The sequence below is a fragment of the Apus apus genome, chromosome 4 (genome assembly GCF_020740795.1).
Source record: "Apus apus isolate bApuApu2 chromosome 4, bApuApu2.pri.cur, whole genome shotgun sequence".
Taxonomy (NCBI): Eukaryota; Metazoa; Chordata; class Aves; order Apodiformes; family Apodidae; genus Apus; species Apus apus.
Window position 1 is genome coordinate 99,113,342 of NC_067285.1, and position 24,618 is coordinate 99,137,959.

Below are 24,618 nucleotides of genomic sequence, written 5' to 3' on the forward strand. Positions count from 1 at the left end.
AGACGCTGAATGAGAAAAGATAATATCAAAGATGATCATGGCTTCTTCTGCTCCAAATGAGAAATTTGCACTCTGTTTAACATCCTGCCTCCAAGTAAGCTTCCAGTTATCTGGTATTAATGTCCATGAGAACGAACATGCACAATTAAAATAGGCAAGCCACTCGGTGGTTCTACCCAAAGCAGTGCCAGGCTTGGAAGGATCATGCAGTTGGCTTAAATGTCATCCTACTGAAGGAGAGTTCGGAATTCCCTTTTTTGCCTCACTCATGTTTAAATGCATTTTGTCACACTCAAGCTTCTCTCTGCAACTGTGGCTAATGTCAGGATAGGCTTCTGTTCTTAAGAAAAACCCCACACTTTAATATCTATCTAAGCTTTGATTTCAAGTTATTTTTTTGATAGGACAAGCTACAGAGTGCACACTCTACAGACGAATAATAGAGGACCAGTTATTCAAAGCCTCTAGAAAGAAACTAGATACTAAAGACTGACAGTTATAAATTTTAAGCTGCAAGGTCTAGCTGCTTGCTCCCAGCACTACACCATGCAGAACAGGCACTGCTACATCTCACCTGGGGTAGACTATGTAGATGAGGAAGAAGTCTGCAATTATTCTCATCATTAGCTGGGTGGGAATTTTTTTCCTTATATTGAAACATGATGTATAGTAGTTTCCTTGAAGTATTTAGGGTAGGAGTAGTCAAAGTGAACAAGTTGTATACCTGCTTCTCTTTATTTCACCATGTGTAAGGTACCTTTGGGTTTTTCTCACTCAAAATCCAACAGATGCCCACCTTGGAAGTACAAAAGTATTCTATTGAATCTAAGAAGTACACCTGGCGAGTGGACATTTTCTAGGAATGAAAAAGGAGTGTAGTCTTTCAAGCAGGAAGCATCAATTCTTAGAGCTATAGTTGTTTCATACAATACCACCTTTTCACCTTAGAAGACATTTATTATGCCTGACTTCTGTGCATTGTGGAACATCATGTCTTCTTTAATGTTTGCAAGGAACTGCTGCTGTGATAGGTTAGATATTGCCATATGACATTCTTGATTGTGAGACTCCTTCTGTACGATCTAGGGGACTCTTCTGTTTTCACATCACATCCTGACCACTGGGTCTGGTTGGTTTATATCAACTGACAACCCGTAGGGATTGTATGTCTGCAGCACACTGTATAATACAGTACCAAAAAGTATCTCTGCAGTTTCTACACCATTTCCCCTGGGCAGTTTGGAATCACCCCTCTGGTTGCCACTAACAAGTGCTTGGAATATTGTCAGAGGGATGAGGAGGATACTGGCGGTGTAATCCTGCTTGTGGTCCCTTCAGATCAAGGTGTGTGAGTGTTTTCAGGGAGAGAGGGGAAAGCTGCTTTGATTCTGTACTTGTTCTGCAAGTCCATCAAGTCTTTAGAACATGAAGGCCTGTGATTGTTAGCTGTACTGAAGAGTGTTGAATGAAGTCAGAAGGAAGTCAACCCAGATCTGACCCTTGCCAGATGCTGAGCCTTACTGAAGTAGAGCATTCACAGGAGTCTGAACAAGGAGCTTCTTGCTAATGCAAAGCATATTTCATCTTCAATATGGTCCTTTGTCCTTCCTGCTATGCCACTATATACATGGCGGGCTCTGTGCTGACCTGGCAGTTTCTCGTGGGCTTCTTGCAGCTTTCAGACCACACATGTTGTGGAGGTTATAAAAAGTTCATATCCGAGTGCCTTAGACCAGGGATAACTTAATGTATTATTTTTAAAGGCAGATGAACTGATCCAGTAGGCACTGCTACAGGAGCTAGGAATGTCAACAAAAAGTTGAGTGTATGCACACCTGTATGAGTGCATCCACTTGTAGAAAACACTGTTCCAAATCAGAAAGAGGAACTGAGAAAGAAAGGGGAGAAAAGAACAGTCATTTGTTCTATAGCAGAGAGGTGATCCTTCAGTATGGCACATAGAAATCAGGTGTGAAATTCAAGGTGATTGTGGAGGAATTCATTTGGAGAAGGAAAATCCTAAGATGTTTGAGGAGTCAGCACCTGAACCTAGCACCCTCAGAAGAGGATCTCTGAGATTTTGATACAGTCTTTCATTTGAGCACCTGCAGAGAGATCCAGCTAGGATCAGTTTTCTAGGCTCTTTAACATAGTGCATGGAAATAAAACATTTCACAGTGGTTGTCACTGTGTCAGTAGAAACCAAGTTCTTTGGTGTGGATCCATATATTCTGGGCTAAGCTTGACATTAGCTTCCCCTACCCTGAGAAGACACTAGCACTGAATCTTTTCTGATTTTCTGTCTCACTCTCAGATGACAGCTCCTCTGGCAGCTACACATTCCCAGAAATGGGACAGTGTAGTTTCTTGGCTTTGTCAAGGCTACTGCTGCCTTCTCAGGCTTTTAGTAGTCTGAACACCAATCTTCCAGAAAAGCTCTGAAACTGTAGATGTTCTGGCTTTACAGCACTCTTGGGAATCATATAGTACTTAAAAACATTTTTAGGGTTCTAAACATGTTTATTGCTAATTGTACTTAGAAATGCACAGCTGTAGCAAAACAAACAAACAAAAAAAGTGCTTTTATTAATACATGAGGATTTAGAACTTTGAATGTAGGTCTGAACTCCCTGAGAAGCGCATTCCTGTATGTAGCTTCTTTAAGTTATTTCACTCTCCTCTGCAACAATTCTGTGGGCAATTCAGTGTGTTGTGCAAAAATGTTTTCTTTCCTAAAATAGTTTTTATGTGCTTAAGTTTTCTCCCAGACATCATATTCTTTATGATTTTAAAAGTTTATATCAACTCTGATACTTTTGTTTAGCGTATGGATGTGCACCATGTCTCTAGATCTTGATCCTTAAAGAAGTTGAGGAAGAAGGGAGCTGCTTTTTCCAATGCTTTGCTTGCTCATTGTCAGAAGACGCAGTCACCTGGAAAGGAAGAAGGGTAGAAACCCACATCAGCAGTCCTAGGTGTCACTCACTTGACTCTCAGACTACTGTGGAGGTTAAAAATCAGGAAGACCATTAGTCGGTTCTTACAGTGGAGCTTGTCAGCTGACATGAACACACCAATAAGTTCCATAGTTTCCAGGCAAATTCACAAGCTTTCTGTATCAAGTTTTCCAAATTGTCATATGCATTACGGTCTTTTTCATACTGGTTTGTGTCCTACAACTTTATGCAAAGAAATTTTGAAAGTATTAGAAAATAAGAAAGGCCAAACACCATCTATTGAAAGCTAAGAATTCTCAAGTGAATCAGTTTTACTGCTGATCCAAGAGGTCTACAGAGTCTGAAGCGATAGGTTGTAGCTCAGAGGAGGCTACTGCTGTGATGAAAAGATGTTTAAAATTTCATTAGATGTTTGTGGACCCAGAGGTGAGGCCCCAGTGGATTAGCATATACAACATAGAGGTATTTTTTCTTAAAAGAAGGATTGAACGCTGACCTGTTGTGATCTTTTGACTAGATCATATCAGGTCTCATCTACAAGGGTGACCTTAGTGAGTGATTTCCCTGACACATGTAGTTCACACTTGGCCTTGCTTACTTTGTTTAAATTTAGATTTATACATTTTTCATGTTTAAGCAGTAGGGTAGCTAGTAACTAGACATTTTTAGTAAATAATTGCTCATGTTGCTACTAGTTGACTGACAGCAAATGAAATCCTACAAGATTTTTGTACATTTTGGTGGTAGTACAGCTAAGTGGCCACTTGGTAGGTGAGAGCTTTGTTTGCCTAGGGTTTTAGCATAATCATTAAATCACAGCTTTCTCTAATTGCTTCAGCCACAGCCAAACTCAGTTGGATGAGATTCTGTAGCAAATGGAATTCTGTCACATTCAATATCAGTGTTTGCTTTATTAAATAGCATTTCTCTGGGGACTTGCAGAGACTTTTGGAGTTTTTAATTTGTTACAGTATGTAATAGCAGGCTTCTGTGAAGGAATTGTTCACCAAACGGCTTTCTCATTATTACTGCTGATGCCTTTTTACTTTAAATGAGGTTGACAAGAGAAGATGCCGTTTAGAAGAAAGCTGTACTAAACTTTGCTCAGTGCAGACAGTTTTGAAAGGTAACACTTCTTGGCAGGCATAAATTCTTCCATTTCTTTGAAGTGAAAATTTAAAGTTAATAATTAAAACAAAACCACTCTCTTATCACAACCTTTGGGGTTTCCCAATGTGTGCTTTATTCTCTCTGTATTTCCTGTGGTGCCTTTCAGGACAGAACCTAAATACGTTTTGATTTAGCAACCTTAACACCCTTGTCAGTGATCTGTTACACTGTTATACAATATTATGGCAGCAATAACAGTAAAAGTTTTAGTTATAAGTAGTTTTTTTTTCATTGTAAGCAGATGATTCAGACATCTCCATTTGAATCAGGGTTTTAATTTGTAGATGCAAATGCCAGTTAAAAAAGTTCACTTTGCCGTGCTAATAGTGCTTCTCACTATCAACACTTGTGCATACTGAGAATTTGTGAGTGTCTTAAGCACAACTCATCCTTGCTTTGTTGGAGCAGCCTAGACTCCTGACTATTGTTCCTTCATTAATCAGACTCGGCTGTCACATGCCTGTTAGTGAGTGTTACGTGCTTGAGAAGGATAATGCTGCAGGATGGAAAAAGGGAGCAACCAAGTGATCTGGTGGTAGTGGAATAATACAGTGAGAAATGGCAATATTTGCTATGTCTTGTCTTGGCTGAGGATTTCCTTGTATTTCAGATTTCTGAGATGTAGGAAGGTACATATAAACAATGCTGCCTCTAGCTTAATTGTGTTTTGTACAGGAATTTTGTATCCAAATACAGGGTGAGGTAAAATACAGGTCCTGAGGGCCTTTATTGGCAGCTATGGCTAGCCAGGGAGTAAGGTTAGGCAGCCAGGCAAATAATCACATCTTCTTCATTTAAAACATTTCATACTGGCAGAAATCTTTAACCAGTGCTCCAACTTCTGTCTGCCACTCGGAGCTTTTATATGAAACAGCAGGAACCTGGCAGCCTGGAGAGCTTTGAGCGTTGCGAGCAAAAAACTTGAACATCATTTATAGCTTTTCCTGCCAAGACTGTAAAAATCTAGACAAAGTAGATACGGTTGTTTCGCCCAGCTTTTCACTTATGTTTGTCCTTCACTATGTTAGCTCTCAAAACCTCAGCCAGTTTTCGTCCTGAATTTTAAAATCTTGGTAGATACATGGAATAGAATTTATCTTACCTACCTTTATCCCTGTGAAAGTTACATGGCTAGACTGAAATATTCTCTAGGCTCCCTCTACAGTCAGTGAAGAGGCAGATATTTCCAGAAGGCTTTTTATCTCATATGAATTTAGACAACTGTTTTGGGGTGAAATCAATCCCAGCCCTGTTGTCAGTCTCCAGCTTTGATGCAGCAAATATAACAAGTTCCATTTCCATGCTGGGATTTGGAGCCTTGCACAGAATATTCCAACATCTGATTTCCACTGAATTTAATGGCAAATGAATGAGTAAGTCTTTTAATTAGCTTTGAAAATCACAGCCTTAACATTTGATTAAGTTTGAATGCACATATGTTTTTTGTATAAAAAAAATGGCAAGCAATAAATATCGCTGTATTATTTTCAAAAACCTGAGCATGTGACAACTTCAGCTGATTAGTGGCCCAAATGACTTATACAGATGATAGTTTTTATTCTGCAGTGTTGAAAACTGGACTAAGTAAGTAGAGTCTAAAATATGAACTTAATACTTCAGGATTACCTTCTGTGTCTCTCTTAAGTAGAGTTCGGATTTTGAAACAAACATGTAGCACAGGTAATATTTGTGAGTGACATTGCCAGTTAATGAAAATGGCTGTGATTACTAATCCTAAGAAGTACACAATGTATACAGGAGTTAACTTGAACTGTACTTTTGTTATAAGAAAGAAGTAATCCTTTGCAAAAAATCACTGGAGTGGGTCTTCTGAGATGGGTTGAATAAAAATTGTGAATGAATTTTTAAGGGACATAGCTCCCAGGTTTCTACATCTCTCTTAAAAATTACTTGTTGATTCCCTGTGGTATTTTTTTGCTTAAAGAATATGTACTGTTTATGTAGCAAAAAATATAGCATTTTTAAAAGTAGTAGTACTTAACTAAGAATTCAATTTTGTGCTTTACCATTGTTTTGCACCAGAATTTCTGTAAACCATTGGAACTTTTGCTTATCTGCACTATCTGGAATTACACAGTGCTCTTACGATTACTTTGGGTAATAACTAAAGACCCAGAACTACAGTTATATTACTAAGCACTTAAATGCAGCAAAACCAAAAACAAACAACAAAAACCCAAATCAAACCAAAACAAAGTGTCAATATGCTTATAAATAATAACAAAAGGGTATGATTTTTTAAATACTTCCCTCTTATATGTTTTCTCTTTTTCTGACTAGTTATCACTAAGGGAAGCTTTTGTGCATTAGATGACCTGTCCTCTAATGGGGACAGGATATACGATACACAGGATGTTTCCCACTTAATGCACCTTCCCAAGCAATAACAGATCTTTGGTCAGACAGAGCTGTCCAACATTGTGATACGCTCTTACCTGGTATGCAAAGCTTAATAGGAAGTAATAATCTTTAATAAATTTTACTTGCAAGCTAAGAAATACATACTTGTATCCCAGTCCAGCAAAGCATTTCAGTATATCCTTAATCTTAAGTCTTTTTCTGAGTCTTAACAAGAGCGTTTTTAAAGTCTGTAGAACAGAGAGTGTGTCATATAGGGATCTGTCTCCTCACCTATATGTCTTTTCACCCATATAAGCTTCAATTTTAATAAAATCAACTCTTCATTTCTGCATTTCTTAGCCCTGACACTGATACTACTCTAAGAAGCTGGAATGTAGGTAGAAGCATGGTTTGTCTTATCTGGGTTTCGCTTCCCTTCCTGGGCCACTAGACTTGCACAAGAAAGCAGAAGAGGTAAAAGCAGCATGTTTTCTTAACTCAGCTGAAGACCGATTTCTTACCTCTCAAAATATAGTCTGTTGGATTCTTGGTTAGATTTTAGTTCAGACCTCTGGAGGTCTCAGCTTTGTACTTGTCTGTAATATGCATGGTGTTCTCGTGAGACTTCGGTGAACAAAGAGGTGGTGAGAGTTCAGTGTAAAATGGCAATGCTAAAGACTGTCCTCACCATGTTTCCATTGTAGTATTTAAATGTTGTCATTAATAATTTCACTTTCACTGTAATAACTGATAAAGGCATTTGTGTTCACTAAATTTGGGACTCATGGGAGTTGATGCAGTTGGTAGCTAGACCCAGTGAGACTCTTCTACTAATGTTACTGGGAATACGACTTTTTTCTGTGCCCTAGTGACGTATGAGGTTTGATGCTCTGTATTCACTAATGGCAATACTAGTCATTGCCTTTTCATTGGGATGGATGGCAGAGTAGCTTACATTTACTCACAGAGATGGAAGTGAACAAGGTAAAAAAGAAACCAGGTCAAAATGTCAGATTAAAATAAGAACATTCATATGACTGACGGTAGTACAGTAGCTAGTAGACACACTTAATATTCCGTCTCTGTAAACCATTCTCAAAGGCTGAGACCATGAGATATTCTGTGGCAGAACAGAGAAGTGTAACTGTGGTTCATTTTTTATAAACACAACATTCAAGTCTGTGATTTGTCAGCAGTGATCATTGATGGAGATTACCACTAAGGAAATCCATTACTATTCCCAGCCAGCTAGAGACATCCTCATGCCTGTTGAAAAGAGGGCTTAAATTTATAACAACTTTGAATATGGATTTACTGAGCACTGTATATACACCAAGTCCAAACAGATACTATTCTACAGGTAGAAGTGTCTGTTTCTGTTAACAACTGATTTAGTTGTTAATGCCCCATCTTTTTTGTTCACACAGCCAGAATATAGGTCTTATCCATAGAGACCAAGTGCAATCTTGTCCCATATACTTAAAAAGGACAAAAGAGGATCTTCTACTAGTTATTGATAATATTGCTGTGAAATACCAAGCATGATGTGATGATGGTGGCTAGCTGTAAGGAACTGGCAGTGGAATATGTCTTGAGCCCAGCTTCCTTTCTCTTTTTCCCATGTCTTTGTCATATCCATTCTTTTGCACAAGTTCCAGGAGTGGAAATGATGAATACAAATTAAAGAAATAAGTGAAATGATACATTTCATAAATTAACTCTTTCTGCTCTGTACTGCTTACAGTACGGTATTAAACTCTGCAAGCTGTGTCTGTTTGCTGTAGGTGAATAGTGAAACATGCACAGAGTGAATATTTAAGGATTAATTTCTCTTTTGTCCACAAGCTGCAGTAAAATTTAAACAATGACAAATAATAGGCTTGAGACCCAGCATTCCTCTTTGATTCTGTTATTAGACTGAACCAGATAGCCCTGCCCTTTCCTGACAGTTTAAGTTAGAAAATCTCCATAATTTTAAGGACTCAAATTTTAAAAGGATATCCAACTTAGTATACTTGTACCATCTGTGCAGACAGAAAAATTGGGTGGCTTAGATGTAATGGAATAACTGTGCTACTGTAGCTGTTAATAGACCGGTCTTCCGATTTGCCAGCCTAGCGAGCAGTTGCCGCAACTACTCTAATAAAAAGTCTCTAACTTGGGCATAATGTTAATGGCCAATTAACAAGGAAGAGATTAATCATCCTTCAAAATATAAGAAAAATATTTCTCTTCTTCATATCAGTGTCAGCATGTTTCAGTTGATCTGAAACCCTGGTATAATTGCCCAGCATGGACTTGCAATTTGAGAATCTAAGTGACATTATCTCAAAGCAGTGTATCTGCAAAGCTGAGTTGTATGGCCAGTATCATGACAGCATAAATGTTTTGCTGTAGTGATGCTGATTCCCACATCCCTAAGTTCAGAGTACATCAAGAAAATTACATGAATCAATTTGCATATTTTGCAATGCCTCTCCTGTTTTTCCGCCTGTTTTATCATTCAGAAAATGAGCTGTTACTGCTTTCCCCCCCAATATTTTGTTGTCTTATAGTATAGAGATTTATAGACAATAAAAATAGGATCCTTAATATATTAAGAATTTCCAGTGAATCTCTTAGCTTTCCATTAAGTCCTTTTCCATGTAATTCCTTTGGAATCTTCAAGTTATTCCAGATTTATATGGGAAGGAGAGACGTTGCACCCATTTTGCACCTGAGTCAGTCTCTGAGGAACTATTGTTGTGGGAGTTTCTTGCATTCCTATATTCTGCCTTTTCAATAAAACAGAAACTTGGTGTTGTTTCTTTACTGTACAAACAAAGGTAAGTATCAAACTGGAATGCAAACAATAATTTAATTAATTTTTAAGTAAGCTGAAGAAACTGATATGTTTTGGGCATTGAGCAGAGTTTTGGCAAGAAGTTGCAAGTATGTAATGGAACAGAAAACTACTTATGACCAAAGCCAAGTCTTAAAATCTTTCTGCCAGTTTTACTACACATTGTTTGAAACATGGCATCCAGCCACACTAGTAAGTGAAATAAAAGCAGGCAACACCATTAAAACTGTGAATATGTGTGAAATAACAAATGGAAGCAAGAGATTTGGGCATTCCTGGCAGGGGGAGGGGAGCTTCAGATTCTGTAAAATACCACTAGCTGCCAAGATTAAAGGTGTGTTTAATGTTATGTAAAACATGATTTGTGTTTAAGATAAAATAAATTAGATAAATAGAATAACAAATTCAAAAGCCATAGGAATGTTCCTCACAAACCAGCCCTGGGCAACCGGATTGGTCCTCTATTTCAGGTCCTTTTAATAGCTGCACAAGGTACCACATATTGCTCACCTACATACTCTGTATGAGTATTCCACTCTTTCACTCTATTTGTAATGTTTCCAAGAAAATCAATTTAAGACTCAGAATAACAGTATTCCATATAGAATTTATATGAATAGCAGAAAAACCCTATGCCAGACCATAAAAAACCATCATGTATTGCAGGGTCAGACTTGCAGATCAGTACTCTAGCATCAAAATGTATGATAGTAAGATACATGGATCCCCGTTAATTTGTTATCTCTGTGAATTTGTATCATAACCTTCAATATTTTGGGTAGACTCTAGATGGGTCTAACTTAAAGCTAGTGGGGAAAGTTACTGGTTTCTTGTATTCAGGCATTTTATTTTTAATGTTCTGTGAGTGTGCTCCAAGTGTAAACGTTAGTGTTAGAATTTTTTAATGATACCTATCTTGTGAGTTTCATATTTTTTAATGGCTATGCAGTTTTTACACGTGTATTTAATGGCAAAGTCTTATTCTTGAACTGCATTTTAAAAGCTAAAGTGTAGTTTGATTTGCTGGTAATGGGAGGAGGGAAGGAATACCATTCGCTCCTTGGGGAGACAGAAGTTTCCTCGTGCAGCATTAACTTGAAAGAATACGAGAAATGCATATGTTGCCAACAGGAGTGTAGATGTATAGGGTTCTGAAAATAATAGGTGTCAATAGGGCGGGGCTGCAGGTGCCAGAAGAAAAATGTAAGCTCCCAAGGGCACTATCTTCCTTTATTTTTGCCTCGTCCAATGCCAAGCCATGTAGGTTGATGTTTAAAATTAACTTATTCCGTGAAAAGTGATTATATAAAAAAAGGGTCCCATTTCAGAACAGATGTGTTTCCTGTGTGAATTCAGAATTGCGTTTATTACTCTCTTTTCAATATAATATTTACACCTGTTATACATGTGCAGCCAAAAACGATATGAGGGAGAAAACAAGAATCTGCTTCTCGATGGGTACGAGCTGTGGAGCTGCAGTGCTTTGGCAGCTCTGCCTGAGGCTCATAGTCAGTGGGACCTCTGCATCCACCCTTCTTGGGAACACAGTAGTTGTGCTCTGTGTGGCTCCTTCCCCTCTGCAAAAAACTAGCTTAGAAATCAGTAACCTGCGACGGCAGCAAAATGAGTCAATCATTACTACTTCTACCCTTGCTAGGCACTGAGAAGAAGTGATTGCTCTTCTTTGTAATGATCTTTTCATATGGTTGAAGACTGTCACCACGTTCCCTGTGACCTTTTTCTGTCTTGTACTAAACACAGCCATGTCCTACTGCCTGGCTTCCTATGAGTCTTTTGGGGTTTGGTTTTTTGCTTGTGTGTCTGAACTCAATGTTTCCTGTTGTCTCAGCTAAATTCTTTAAGAGTGGGTGGTCCAGACTTGGCCACAGTACTCCAAAAGTGGATGGACTATTCCAATTAAAGTCTTTCCAGAGATGTATTTGCTGGAGTGGAAGGGAATTATATCCAAGACATTTCTCTCATTTGCAAGTACAACAGATTGCTAACATAATTTCTTTATGATCTGGACCATTTTCTGCAGTACTGCTTCTCCTGTTATTCCCCATTTTGTATTTGTGCTTTTGTTACTTTACTTTATTGAATTTTCTCTTCATTTCAGATAATTTTTGACATCTATAAAAATAATTTTGATTTCCAGTTCTGTCCTGCAAGGTGTCTGCAGCCTCCCTCTAGTGTGGTTTCATGTACCAACTTTTTACATCAACTCCATTCTGCCTTCCAAGTCATTTAACAAAAAATAGAAGAATTTGGAGAAAAGGCCATAGGCTCAGTTGGCCTTATATTCCAGTTGCAAGATGTATTTTGGTTCAGCAACCGCCATCACAGGAAAGTAGAAAAGCCTCATTTGGCTTGCAAACTCTTAATCAAGTAAGTGTGGAAGGTGTAAAGAAGAACCCAGCTTGACTCTAAGATCACACAGTGAACATGTGGGACTATTAGAGGGGGAAAAAGAACATCATTGTGCTTAAAATCTGATTACATTTGCCAAAGAACTCAGTCAGGAAAAAATATTGAAACCCTAGGATTCCATTTACTTGAAGAACCTATTCAGAGTTGAGCCATGCTTCAAATTACAAATAATACCAGGGGTGGAGGGGATCAGAGGGAACAATGACAGTTATGGCAAAATGGCATCTGATGCAGCATATAATCTTCACTTCTGACCCAAGTCACTGGCTATCTTTGCCCTCTTCTCTCCTTTGACCCATTCCTTAAGTTTATTTTAATACAAAATATTTTTAAATATTAATTTTTAAATTTTTATGTTTGGGCTATTATTTCAGTGTTTGAGCCTGTGAGTGCACTACGTGAAAGGGAGGTTGCCATGGTAATTTCTCATTATTGTTGAATAGAAAAATAATTACTCTGGCAAAATCCCCCGTAACCTGTCAGAGCATAAGTTAAAGATGCCTGGGGGCAGCCTTGCTTTCACCATCCCCTCTTTGCAAGAAAAAGGGGGTGATTTTTTTTTTTTTTTTTTTTTTAATAATAATAACTTGATCCTTTTTCAGCTTGGCTAGAGGACACCTCATTTGGTTTTGTTCACCACTTGGCTGTGAGAGTAGTTGGGCCCACCTGTGACCAGGGTGAAGCTGAGAATTAATCAACAGACCATATTGAATCTTGACAGAGGACTTACATATTCTGTTAGGGTTTGGGTTTTTTTGTGGGTGGTGGTGGGCTGTTGCATTTCCTGTTTTTCTTCTTGCTGACATAAAATATGCAAAAGCATAAGATAAAGACCTTGGGCAGTATTCAAGAAGTATAGAGAGTCTGAGTGTTTCATCTGTCCAGGGAGAGAATCCACAGTAATTCTGTCTCCACATTTTCCTTGCCTTCAGACTTCCTGGAAGTAAGAATGAGTGCAAATATTTGTTTTTGAGGTGAGGCCCTGTTCTTTCCCTGCTCTTCTCTGTCTTTCCCATGTGCATTTGCATCCCCACTATGTGATGCTCCCCTTTTGCCTCCCATGTCACTGGATGTTGCATGAGTAGCTCCTGTGATACTCAACTACTGTGTTAGCGAGAGCTGCAAATGTGGTATGTGACATTGCTTAAATCCTTCCCTCCCCTTTTCCTTCCCTATAACAAGTATGTCCAAAAGATCTCCGTGAAACGATATGTGCAGCCTCTCTTTTGGCAAATGGCAAAGAGTGGTAGCTCATAATTGCTTGTGAGACAATACACTCTTGTGTGGGCTTATAATGTCCCGCACCAGGCTGTTCTGAGTGAAGAAGGGTCAGTGTGCAGGGGTGTGTTGTTAGAATCTGTTGGGCTTCTGTTGAGCACCTGTATAAATATTCTGTACTTACCATGGTCAGGGCAGCGATGTTTGTACCTGGAAATGCTCATCAGGTTTACTCCAGCAAAGAGGAAAGAACAGCAGCTCTCTGTTACAACAGATTTTGGATACGTGGGGTAGTTTTGATACCTCTTTTTGTGACTGAATTTGGAGCAAGTACCACAGGGCAGTGTCGCTTGTTGTCCTGCTGCTGGGTGGGATGAGCCTCGGCAAGGAATGTGAAATACAGGCTCTGACTCAGCCAAGAAGTCTCTTGGGGGTCTCTGGTAGGAGCTGGAATGCTAAAACCTGTTCTTACCATCTCCCCATTGGATGCTTGGCAAAAATCAATGTAAAGTTGTGATGCAGGAAAGGTAGCCTGCTCAGCATTTTGAAGTGAAATCCAATAGTAATGTCTTCAGGGAAAACAGGAACAGAACTAAAAACCCCAGATAGTTATTTCCTGCATGTGTCCATACAAGTGGATATGATAGACACGTTTTATTTTACATCAGCATTTCATCTTCTGAAATTTTTTTTTTTGGTGCAGGTAAAAAATGTTTTCTGTCTTAGTTATGCATTGCTCAGGCATGAAGAGGTATTCAGTGCTCACTCGGCTAAATGAACCTGGCCTTGCAAACTGGGAAGGCAGCTGCCCTGAGGAGGACAGACTGGCTCTGAGTAGTGACCAGGGCAACTTCACAAGTGTATTTCCAGCTTTGTTGCTGATATTGTGTGCTGGGAGTGATTAAAATCTCAGGGCCTCAAAGGAGCAGATGAGACTGCACCAAGTATTTCCAGTGCAGCTATTAAAGATATCCATAGCTTTTGAGTGAAACAATTGAGAGATTCTGTTGTTGCCTGACTTCTGTGAAATCCCTTGTAAGCTGGACCACTTGCACAGGTGCTAGACATTGAGATTTGGGAGCCCATTGTTGATCACCCAGATCTGAAAATGCCTGATTCAATTGTCAAAGCGAAAAGACCACATGTAGTGGTGTATTGGTTTATGGTTTATGTTGTTCACTATCTAAATAATTGCTATGTTCCAGCTCTGTGTATTTCTGTATGTCTAAATATACACAGGTCATCTTAAAATATGATTTTCACTTTATGTATCACACTGAAAAGTAAAGATTTCTCACAACAGTTATGTTTAAGTAACTAGCTGATATTTAATTAACCTGCAGTAGCATTTTATTTGTATTAGATTAATTGGAGTTGAATGGCTGTTATATTTAGTTTTTATATAATTTTATTCTCAACTCATGCTGATAATCGGGCTATATAGTGTTACAGAGTTAAGTACTGACATTTTTTTACTTATTTGGGACCAAGCATTTGAGACACAGCCCAGAAAAGGAGGGAAAAGTTGTAATCACTTGATTTACAACTAATTAATAAAATGGTTTTTAACAGTTAAAGAAACACTGTATTTATGAGACTGAAAGTTTTGAAATATTTAGTGTGCTCAGTAAAATTAAACACAGTTTATTGTACAATAAACAAAACATTTTAGCTTTTTCTTACATTAGAACTTGAACCTTATCTATGAAAAGTAGTTTGAAATATCAAATAGACATCTACACCCCAAAATTACAAAGAAGTGCAAACAATGTGTGATCCTGTTGAATTGCTTTTAGAAAGGATGAGCATATTTTCGTTTTGCCTCCTGTTAAATGAATGATTTGTTGCTTCCTAGGATAGTGACAACCTGTGGTGGGATGCCTTTGCAACTGAATTTTTTGAAGATGATGCAACTTTAACCCTTTCGTTTTGTTTGGAAGATGGACCAAAGCGATACAGTAAGTGATAAATTTTTTGTTCTAATTCTAAGACTGAGTTTTTAAACATAGTTTATCTGTAAGAGACAGATGCAACCCTGTCAATGACAAAGAGTCACTTGTTTGTATTCAGTGACCACCAAGTTTCATTAAGGAATTGCTTGAGCTGGGAATCCTTTTTTTTGTGGAATTCCTCTGAACTTTAATACATGAAAATAGATAATTTCCTAGTGGAGTAGAGCAAGTAATACAATGTAATCTTCAGAATTTTTAAATTAATTTGCTTTGGCTGTGCTTGCACGCTTTGTTAATTTTCATTCCACAAACATTGCAGTATTGAGTCTTGTGGGCAAAATTCTTCACAGAAAGGGAACTTAGTGGCAAACTTCAGTATTTTTCCTGGAAAGGCTTCCAGTTTTAAACATGGATCAGAAAAAAAATAATAAATTGTGGCTTGGTATCTCTACCTTGCTGGTGTGGAAAATCATTATACCATCAGCTGTGTGGATCTCTGCTGCTTGCACACATTAAGAACCTGCCCTGGATATTGTCTGAACACCAGTGGAAGTCTAGAAAACTCTCAATTGAGCACAAAATGCAATCTTGAATGAAAGTGAAGCCGTGAATAAATCTGAAGGCATTGGTATCCATTGCCTGTATACACTGAACAGGAAAATGGGGTAAAATTCATCGAACAAATTGTTTGAAGTAATTCACTCAGCTTTAGCACTAAGCAACAGAGAGATAAGTAAACATTGAAAAACTGCATTGCCAATTGTTTCACTCTATACAGAGTGACCCCTGCTTCATGGTGACAGCTTGTGCTCTCTGCTTAATGTTCTGAATTCTTTTTCATGAGAGTGACTGATTGTCAGCGTATCAGTCACATACTTCTAATTCCTTTTATCAGTTATCTCAGGTATTTATTTGACAAGTGTTACCTTCTCCTGGAGAAAAAAACAACAGCCACTTTGAAAGTACATTCTGGGATTAGTGTTGACAGAATTACAGTTTCTTGCCTTTCAAAGCAAGTGATATCTCTGGAAAGGTCCTCAAATTACAGCCTTTAGCAACGTTGGTAACAGCTGATCTGTCCTGATTAGGTTGAGTCAACTTGTCAGATATCAGATTTGCTAGTTGTGTTATCAGTCCGGAAGGCACAGATACATCAGCAAAAAAGCAATTAATGTCCAGTTAGATCAGAGGAAGTTGTGTTTCTGAAAAAGTGCTGCATATGAAAGAATTTGTCAAAGAGTAAAATATTCCTGTTGTCACAAATGCTTGATAATGGTTGTGCTATCTCTAACTGGGACAGTTTAGTAAGGGACAAACCTATGATTCTTAGCATTGTTGCTGATAAGCATGATTGAAAGATCAAATTATAGTGGGCATGTTTTTAAAAGTCACTGGTTTTAATTTCTGAGCTCTGTGCAAACTGTTGCTTTACGGGTTGGTATTCTCAGTATCTGGAATTCAAGCTCAATATGTAGGGCTCATTCTGTTCATTCATGCTTCCTTCCTTCCTTAGTAAATATTTACATAATTTCAGTGTACAGTATTAGTGATTCTTTCTGACACGAGCAGTATTCCTGTTTAGTGATACTCTAAAGTGCATGCTTGAGCTGTTCCAGTCTGGGACTTCCAGTGCCTACTGAGCAGGCTTTGAGAGTATCCTTAGGGGTGCCAGGTTGTCCAAGTCTCTGCTCAGGGACATCTCCAGGACTGCCTGAGGAGAGCACAGAGTGGAGGCTGTGATTAAGACAAACCATCTCTTCCTACCGGTGAAGTTTGTGTCAAAAACCTGTCCAGGAGTTGAGAACAGAGAAGACTGCTCCCCCTTGGGTGCAAATACGAGCAGAAAATTGCTTCTAGCTGAAGCAGGTCCTTGTGAAGCACAGAGACCTGATCACGGTCTCTGTTTGGCCTGGCCAAGCTGCTCATGTGTTTATAAATACGGAGTATCTTGGCATTTCCCAAAGACCTTAACATCACCCTATACCTTCATTCCAAGTAACCAGTGAAATTGCTGGCCAGTGGGCTGAGGCTCCTGTTAAAGAAGCCAGAGGATGCTGAGTGGTGGCAGCACCAAGCTTGGAAGTTTGGCAGAGATGAAACAAAAGTGCCTGGTCTCCATCCGCACTGTCCCCAGCAAGACACCTGATTCCTCACCTAGAGTGTGTGCTCTTTAGTATGTACTGAGCATTAAAAACATCAGAGCTGGCCAAGAGGGAAGAGAAAAGACAAATTGTTTGTTCTTGCAGGCACAAACAGTAATGGAGGGAACCAAGATTAGGCCCTAGAAAAGAGAAACAGGCATCCTTTGAGAAGTCATTTATAGAGTTGAAAGTGATGAAAGATGCTGACCTCTTGCCTTTGCTCCAGGATTCAGCTCAAAATTGCCTGCCTTTGTCTCGCTTCAGCCTGTGAGAGATTTGCTTACATCTCTGACAGCAGTTGTGGCTGCCACCTCATTTTCTTTTGGCAATGGCTTCCCTCTTTTGGGAACTAAAAGGTTCTCTTCTGGATGAGCAAATTACAGAAAAAAATCTTGTGGAGGTGTGTGTGTGCAGGAAGGACAAATAGTTTTTTGATGTCCATGGCCACAATTTTTCTCTAGGTTATGGCAATTCCCAGTCCTTTTCCCTCTGTCTTCTCAGGGACTATCCAGATCTTGCCTTAAGCTGCTGGAGACGAGGAGAAGCACAGTGTTTTACCCCAGGTTTCTTCTTCAAAGCCCCCAAGAATGTTGCAGGAGGCTGCTTGAAACTTAAATACTCTCTCCTGCTCTTCTCTAATCTTGACTGCAGTCCTCAAACCCCTCTGGGGGCTTCTTTCCCCTGCTTGCTTTAAACTTTTCCTTTCCATGGATTTCCTATCACAGCCTTTTCCCCAGCTGTTTTTCTCTGCCCTCTGCTCTTACCTGCACAGCCCAAACCCACAGCCAATGCAAATGCTCAGAGCACATGAGTTAGGCCTGCAAATCATTGTTTGTACAAGTGTTACAAGATTTTATAAAAAATGCTACTTTTACTTGCCTCCTCTTTCTTTTAACTTTTAATAGACAATTCTGTCCAAGAAATTTTAAAGGTTATAACTAACTTTTTTTTCTGTCTTAGAAAACTAAGCTGCTTATTTAATTTCATGGCCACAAACTGAAGCTTTATGAAAAACACCAAGTGTTTTTAGCCTGCCTTTCATATTATTGTGTTATACAGCATACCTCTCTATAATAAGAGAAGTGTTTTTCTCCCTTTGCTCCTCTCCCTGTTGGGTCTGCAAGGCTTCTCCTTGACTATCAGCACTGAGATTCTTTAATTTGTAGGGGAAAATATATATGGGTCAAAGTGAGGATTTCAAGTCACTAGTCATCAGACAGCACTATATTCTGATACTTGAGCTAGCTTTAAATGTGCCTGTATATCTGTATGGCACAGTATGTAAAGATACTTACTTTTGCTCTGGGAAGAGTAGAGGTCTGTTAGTTCAGTGATCAACCACTGCTAATTAATTTGATTTCCAGGTTTGTTAGACCTAGACCAGTCACCTTTACAGAACATTATTCTGTCACAGATAGATATGCACTTGAAAGCCCAACTTAGCTTTTCATGCAGAAATTCTGGTTCGGACCTGAAATTGCTGCTGTGCCCATCTTTGCAGCTCTTTCTTTCTTCAGAATTTTATTTCAGTAGATGGGAGAACTTTATCTTCTGTAATTTTTCCTGTCCAGTACAACATTCTAGAAAGAAGATACTATCTTCTTTCATACATCCACCAAAAATGTCTGGTTTTCTCCTGCTTGATTATGCCCCTCAGCTATTCTTTAGGTCTGCTATTATCTATGAACCCTATGCATGATATTAAATTCTATGTTGAAAATGAGTTTTAATGAGAAATGGTACAGAAAATATTTAATTTAATGTAACAAAGGTGTAAATTTGTGTTTCCTCTAGTCTGGCTTTTTGGCTACAGCGAGGCAAAGATCACACGTTCCAATGCCTAAAGAGAGGGAAAGATTCCCAAACCAAAATGATGCCATTTATTTTAAAATGCACTGAACTGCATTCAACAGAAACTTAAGAAGTATACCTGTGAAATTCATTTTACAGTAAGAGCAAAAAGAAATTTGCTTTACTTTATTATGCCCTGATTTATTGGGTCAAGAAGTAAATACAATTTAAACAAAACCAGAAAAGATAATATGCCTAATGGAGCAGACTTTTTTTCCTGCTGTGGATAAAACATATTCGTTTCCTGTTAAGAGCCTTCTATCCCTGTAAAAGAGTAAATACTAGACTCTGATCCATTGTTGCCCAGGTTCTTTGTTTCTTAGAGACAAAATATTTCCCGAACAGATAAGAGAAACAAGTTTGATTGACAGGTTTTAGCAGAGTCTCATCAGCTGCTGTGCTGACAGCCTGGCGATGCGCACTGTGCTGATGTGGTAGGGACTGACAGGTGATTGACAGCCCAAGACTGGAGACAGGAAAGATGAAGCATGCTCAGTAAGAATAATGTGCAGTGTTTATGCAGCACTGCAGAGGAGAGGAGCTAGAAAGTTAACTCTTTCAGAGCAAAGTGACACTGCAGCCCATAATGGATGCACTTGCCACTGTACAGAAAATTAGAGCTTCTCTATGTTTCTGTTTACTAAATGCTTTCTGTTCATGGAGGAGCTATGTACTGTGAGGAGGCAAAAGCATGAACTATCGCATTTGGAGCTGTAAAAAAATTTCATGTGTAGTAGGTATGATAGTCCTCAAAATGGATTTTTTAAGCCTGTAGGTGGAGAATGTATTGAGAATTTCAGGCACTTTTTATGGGCTTCCATCACCCTATTTTGTATGGCATTGCCTAATGTCACTACAGAAATTTCACTAGTAACAAGTTGAGCTCTTTTGCTCTGTGTATCCCTAGAAAAATACAGTGATTTCAGTTTTATTGCTGCTCTGAATCTGTAGCTGATAATTGAATATGCATTTTGTGTTATAATTGCTATTGCAGTTTATGTTTGGAATGTACAATATAACTGTACTGTTCTTTGCATTTTATGCACTTATTATTTGTTTTCTCTGTTTGGTACATTAACCCTGCTTGATTTTTCTTTATTTCTTGATTTTTGATAACTTGAAAGTTAGAGTTTCCGTTTTCTGGCCAATAGTTTCAGACTACAGGGAACTTTGGACCAAATGGTAAAATCATCAGTTTTGAAGTGCTTATCTGAATTTCTTTTTGTGCCTTTAGTATATATTTCATAAGTTTATCTTAGACTTTACTACAAATTATTTAGTGCATATGCAGTGTGTGAGCTGCAAGAGGTTCATTCTACTTTGGTCTCTGCTTATAACCTGTGCAATATAGGTAACTTTACAGCCCCTCTGTGGGTGTAATGGTGGAAAGCTACATCTGGTGGGCATTTCCTGGAAGCAGGGAACATAGTTTAGGAATAAAGAGAGAAAGTTTACCACACATTGCCCACTTCCTTAACTATTGTCAAAAAGTTGGTTTTGAGAGGCTAGAACACTTCCTTATCACCCCAGGTTTCTATAAAACTGTCATCTGGCTACTCTCACATAAATAACTCTTAAAGAGAAAATTAAATTTGCCAAGAGAAACAGATTGTAGAATTTCCAGGAACGTGCTCTTTCTTTTTCCTATTATTTTTTTTCCCACAGAAATCCCAGTCATCAAACATGATTTGAGCATTCAGGTGCACAACAGTAAATTGGCCTAACGTGCTGAGACAGATTATTTTGTGCAACTGCCTGGTCTTCATCTTTATAGATGATTCTTCTAGTTCTGTTTCCTTTGAAGTTTCTTGGCAATACTTTTGACTTTAGTTTCAGAACATGGATGGAAATGTTGTTAATTACTTCTTAAAATTGGTGTTTAAAGGAATTATCAATGCATTTTATATGTGCTCCATTAAAACTGTATATTACTACCTTTTAGTAGGAATATAAGCAATGTACTAGTAAGTCAAATGCATTAGAGGTGTCTAAGTGTATTACACATATGCACTTACCTTTATCACCAAAACTTCTGTAAGCTCATCAAAGAAAAAAAATGAAATTTGTTTGACAAGACCTATTTTACATAAACCCATGTTGACTGGCATTAATTACATCCCTTTCACCTCTTTCACTTCAACCTTCATCAGTTAAATCCTCTGTAATTTTTTTCACTATTTTGTCTGGGTTGATAACAAGCAGGTATACCTGACTATGTAGTGTCCCTTCTTAAATATCAGCAAAACAGTAGTGGATTTTTTATTCCCTCCATAGTTTTGTTGTTGTTTTGTTTTGTTGATGGTTTTTTTGGTGGGTTTTTTGTTGTTTTTGTTTTAAGTTATTATTTGATAACACCAGATAGAAATGTGCAAACGAAATGCTTCAAACTGCTAATTCTGAAACATTTACTCCTAATAGATATTATATAAGATCATTCTTAGCTGCTGATGGACTCAGAGGCACTTTTCATCTCAAGAAAAGTGTTCTTTCCAAAAGCAGAACAAAAAAGCTTTTTATATTTTTATGTTAACAAATTTTCTGTTACCAAATTGAATTAAGTTTTGAATAAAATTCAAGGTATTTATTATTTTATCTTGTCCGTACAGTCATGGATTTTTCACTGCCACCTTCACTATCTTGTTCTAATCTTTTGTTTCATAATGTGTTTTTACAAAATTCCTTCCCCTTTTTCTTTTTGCTTTTATATTCTGCATTCTTCATAATTATCAGTGTTTTTCCCTTAAAATTATTGCTTTCAATTTTCTACTGACTTCTTTGCCAAAGTTGTTTTCTTTCTCACAGTATAGTTGTGGGCTTGTATATCTTATGAAGTCTCTCTAACAGATTCTTAATTTTCATTCACGGTTTTTATCCATATTTTGTTCCAGTCAGTTGAGCTTTGGTGTATCCACTATTTCAAAGCACCAGCTGCACCTCTTGTACTGATTGGGATTGCCTTTCTTTGTCTATATTAAATATATGTTTTGGATGGCTTTTGTACAAGCACGTGTTTTGATTGGAGAGTGTCCAGGGAAAGCAAAAGTCTTGAAAATAAGATGTAATAAGAAAAATGAAAGAGTTCTGGTTGGTCAGTCTACAGAAGAGAAGACATGGGTAAAAGGAGAGAGGAAAATGGGATATAATTACAGGACCTCTCATGGAAAGCTATGTGGTCTGTTTCCATATCCATGATGATGAGGAGAAGAGGTGCTGGCCTTAAATTGCATTAAAGGGTTTTTACTGATCAGAAAAATGAGGAGCTGGAACATATCCCCAGGGGAGACTGTGGAGACTCCATCAGCCAAGGGCTGTGTCTGACCTGCATCTCTGAATTCTTGGAGCTGCTGGTGCCAAAGCATGAGCAAACTTTCAGCCTCCTGTTCAGTTCAGTCTCAGCCATCACAACAAGTTGCAGAATGATTTTCTCATCTTGGGTGCTAAACTTTTTGTGATTAGGAACATCCTACTATTTCTCATTTTTAGCAATATGAATAATGTTTTTCTAATACTGCTGGCTATGCAGGACTTCTTGCATGTATCTTCCACCAATTTCCTTCAGACCATGCATTTTTAGTTTTCTACATATTACTGACAGTTGCTGAAGGAATTATTCTTTCTGCTTCCTGATTTGTGATTAGTAGATCTGAATTAGACCTTTAGCTCTGCCTGTCACAGGCTTGTTAGTTAGCATAATATTTCTGCACTTCTGAGTCACTAATACCTTTAAAATACAAAAGAGGGTTGTTTTTTTTAAGTGCCAGACGTGTAACGTGTGTGTGTCCGCATGTGCGCACACACACAGTGTTGGTTAGGTACTCCAGGGAAAGGTTTATCATGAAAACTGTCCTATCAGCCCCTTTTTCAAATATCTTAAAAATTAATACAAGAGTTCAGATGTCCTGCAAATGTCTCATCTCTTTGAGATGTCTCCTCTCAAATCCCTTCTGCTCTGTTAATAAGCATGTTATACATACCAATGTCAGAGTCCCTGTGTCTGTAAAGTGGCATCTGGAAAAGGACTATTAAACTCCTAATGTGAATATTACACAATTATATATAGTCTCTAATTGCAACAACACGCCTGGTCAATCAGATTGATTCTGCTGTGGTATAAACAGATTAAGTGATAAGCCATCTTTGGGAGAAACCATTATAGGGATCTAGGATCCATTCAGAGAGGAGGAAGAATAAAGGCAAAATTAACAAAGGAGAATCACAGTGATTTATAGGCTTTTACCCTGCCCAATACAAATAATGCCTTTGTTGTAGTTGGCTTTTGTTGACTCATTTCATCCAAACTATGTATCGCTCAGTTCTTTTTCTTTCCTGGAGACAATGTTAATAATGTATTGGAAATCCATGCGAAATAATGGAAATCAATAACTTTCTTCTGCACTCTTTGGTATTTTTTATGTTTTGGTGTTTTGGTTTGGTTTGGGGTTTTTCTTGGGGTTTTTGTTTGTTTGTTTTGTGTATGGGTTGTGTTTTGGGTTTTTTTTATTACACTTATGTTGTTTTGTTTTTGGAAGTGAAACACCCCACTCTGTGAATGCCCTCAGATATACTATAAAAAAAAGTGGAAACCTTGTGGCAGAGCAGATGTTCATGTTGTCATCTTGTTTCTAGACCAAAGAGAGGCATTTAACTAAATATAGTAGTTTTACCCACAATTGCTATAAACTAGAATACTTTGGGGCATACAGATTGCCTGAAGGTATTAGAAACTAATTTTCTTTTATAGAGCACTGCATAACTAAACAGTGGGCTGTCAGATTTTTCTTCCCTTTTGAATCCTCAGGTGTAGCTGAATCAGAATATCAGTCCTATTGTGTCTGGGGAGCTTTATGTATATTCTTGTAATTTTATAATAATTTGAGAATTCTATGTTGTGCATATACATTTAACACCACAGGTGGTGGAGCTGCAGAAGTCGTGGCTCTAGGACACTGGCTGGACAAAGCTTGAAGGTGCAGATGATCTTTTTAAAGTTCAGATAATAAAAAATTCACTGCAAAATATGACCTCTACCCACAAATTTAATTTCACAGATATGTACACAGACACAGATGGAGCAGTCAAATATACAAACGTGCGTCCTAATATAGTCTTGGGTTTATTATATAAATGTGCATGTTTGTGTTTACTGTTCAAATAAAACTTTAGTAAAACTTCTACATTGTACTTCAGAGATTCAGTGATGCAGTTCCACATGATGCACCTTATTTTTAGGCACTAGGTATTTACTGTAGTGCAATATTTTTAAATGGCTTAGGAGAATACAATATGAAACATCACCAAAGAATATGGAACCCTTATAGAAATACATTTAAACTGGGTCAGCTGCAGCACCATGATTAGTAGAAATAGAGCCAAAAGCTGACTCTGGACACTGAGATACTGTTCCCAATTCCATATTGGAAGTTTCCCTGAATTAATGTAGTCATGAATTATTATTTTTTTAAGTCTGCTATGTATGAGAAGTTTGAGATATTATACAGTGGCTATCGTTCTTTATCATATTGAATTCTGCACTCCAAATTATATTACCTTTAAAATGTTGCTGACATTTTGCTGTTCCACTATTCTGATCCATACAGGTTTTCATAACGTAGTATTTTCGGTTCATTCTGGTGCATATAGCAGTACCTTATATTTCTCTGTTTTTCTTTTCTTATTTTCTTAGGGAAGTGGTTTCT

The 24,618-nt window shown here is 38.0% G+C and overlaps 1 protein-coding gene across 11 annotated transcripts in view; it reads left to right on the forward strand.

Annotated features, from left to right (window-relative positions):
• Nucleotides 1–24,618, forward strand: part of LDB2 (LIM domain binding 2) — a 367,850-nt gene that overhangs the window by 211,837 nt on the left and 131,395 nt on the right. For all 11 annotated transcript variants that reach the window (XM_051620100.1, XM_051620103.1, XM_051620102.1 and 8 more), the window contains one exon: nucleotides 14,834–14,936. In XM_051620100.1, the coding sequence (XP_051476060.1) occupies nucleotides 14,834–14,936 (103 nt within the window). The remainder of the gene's footprint in view (nucleotides 1–14,833; nucleotides 14,937–24,618) is intronic.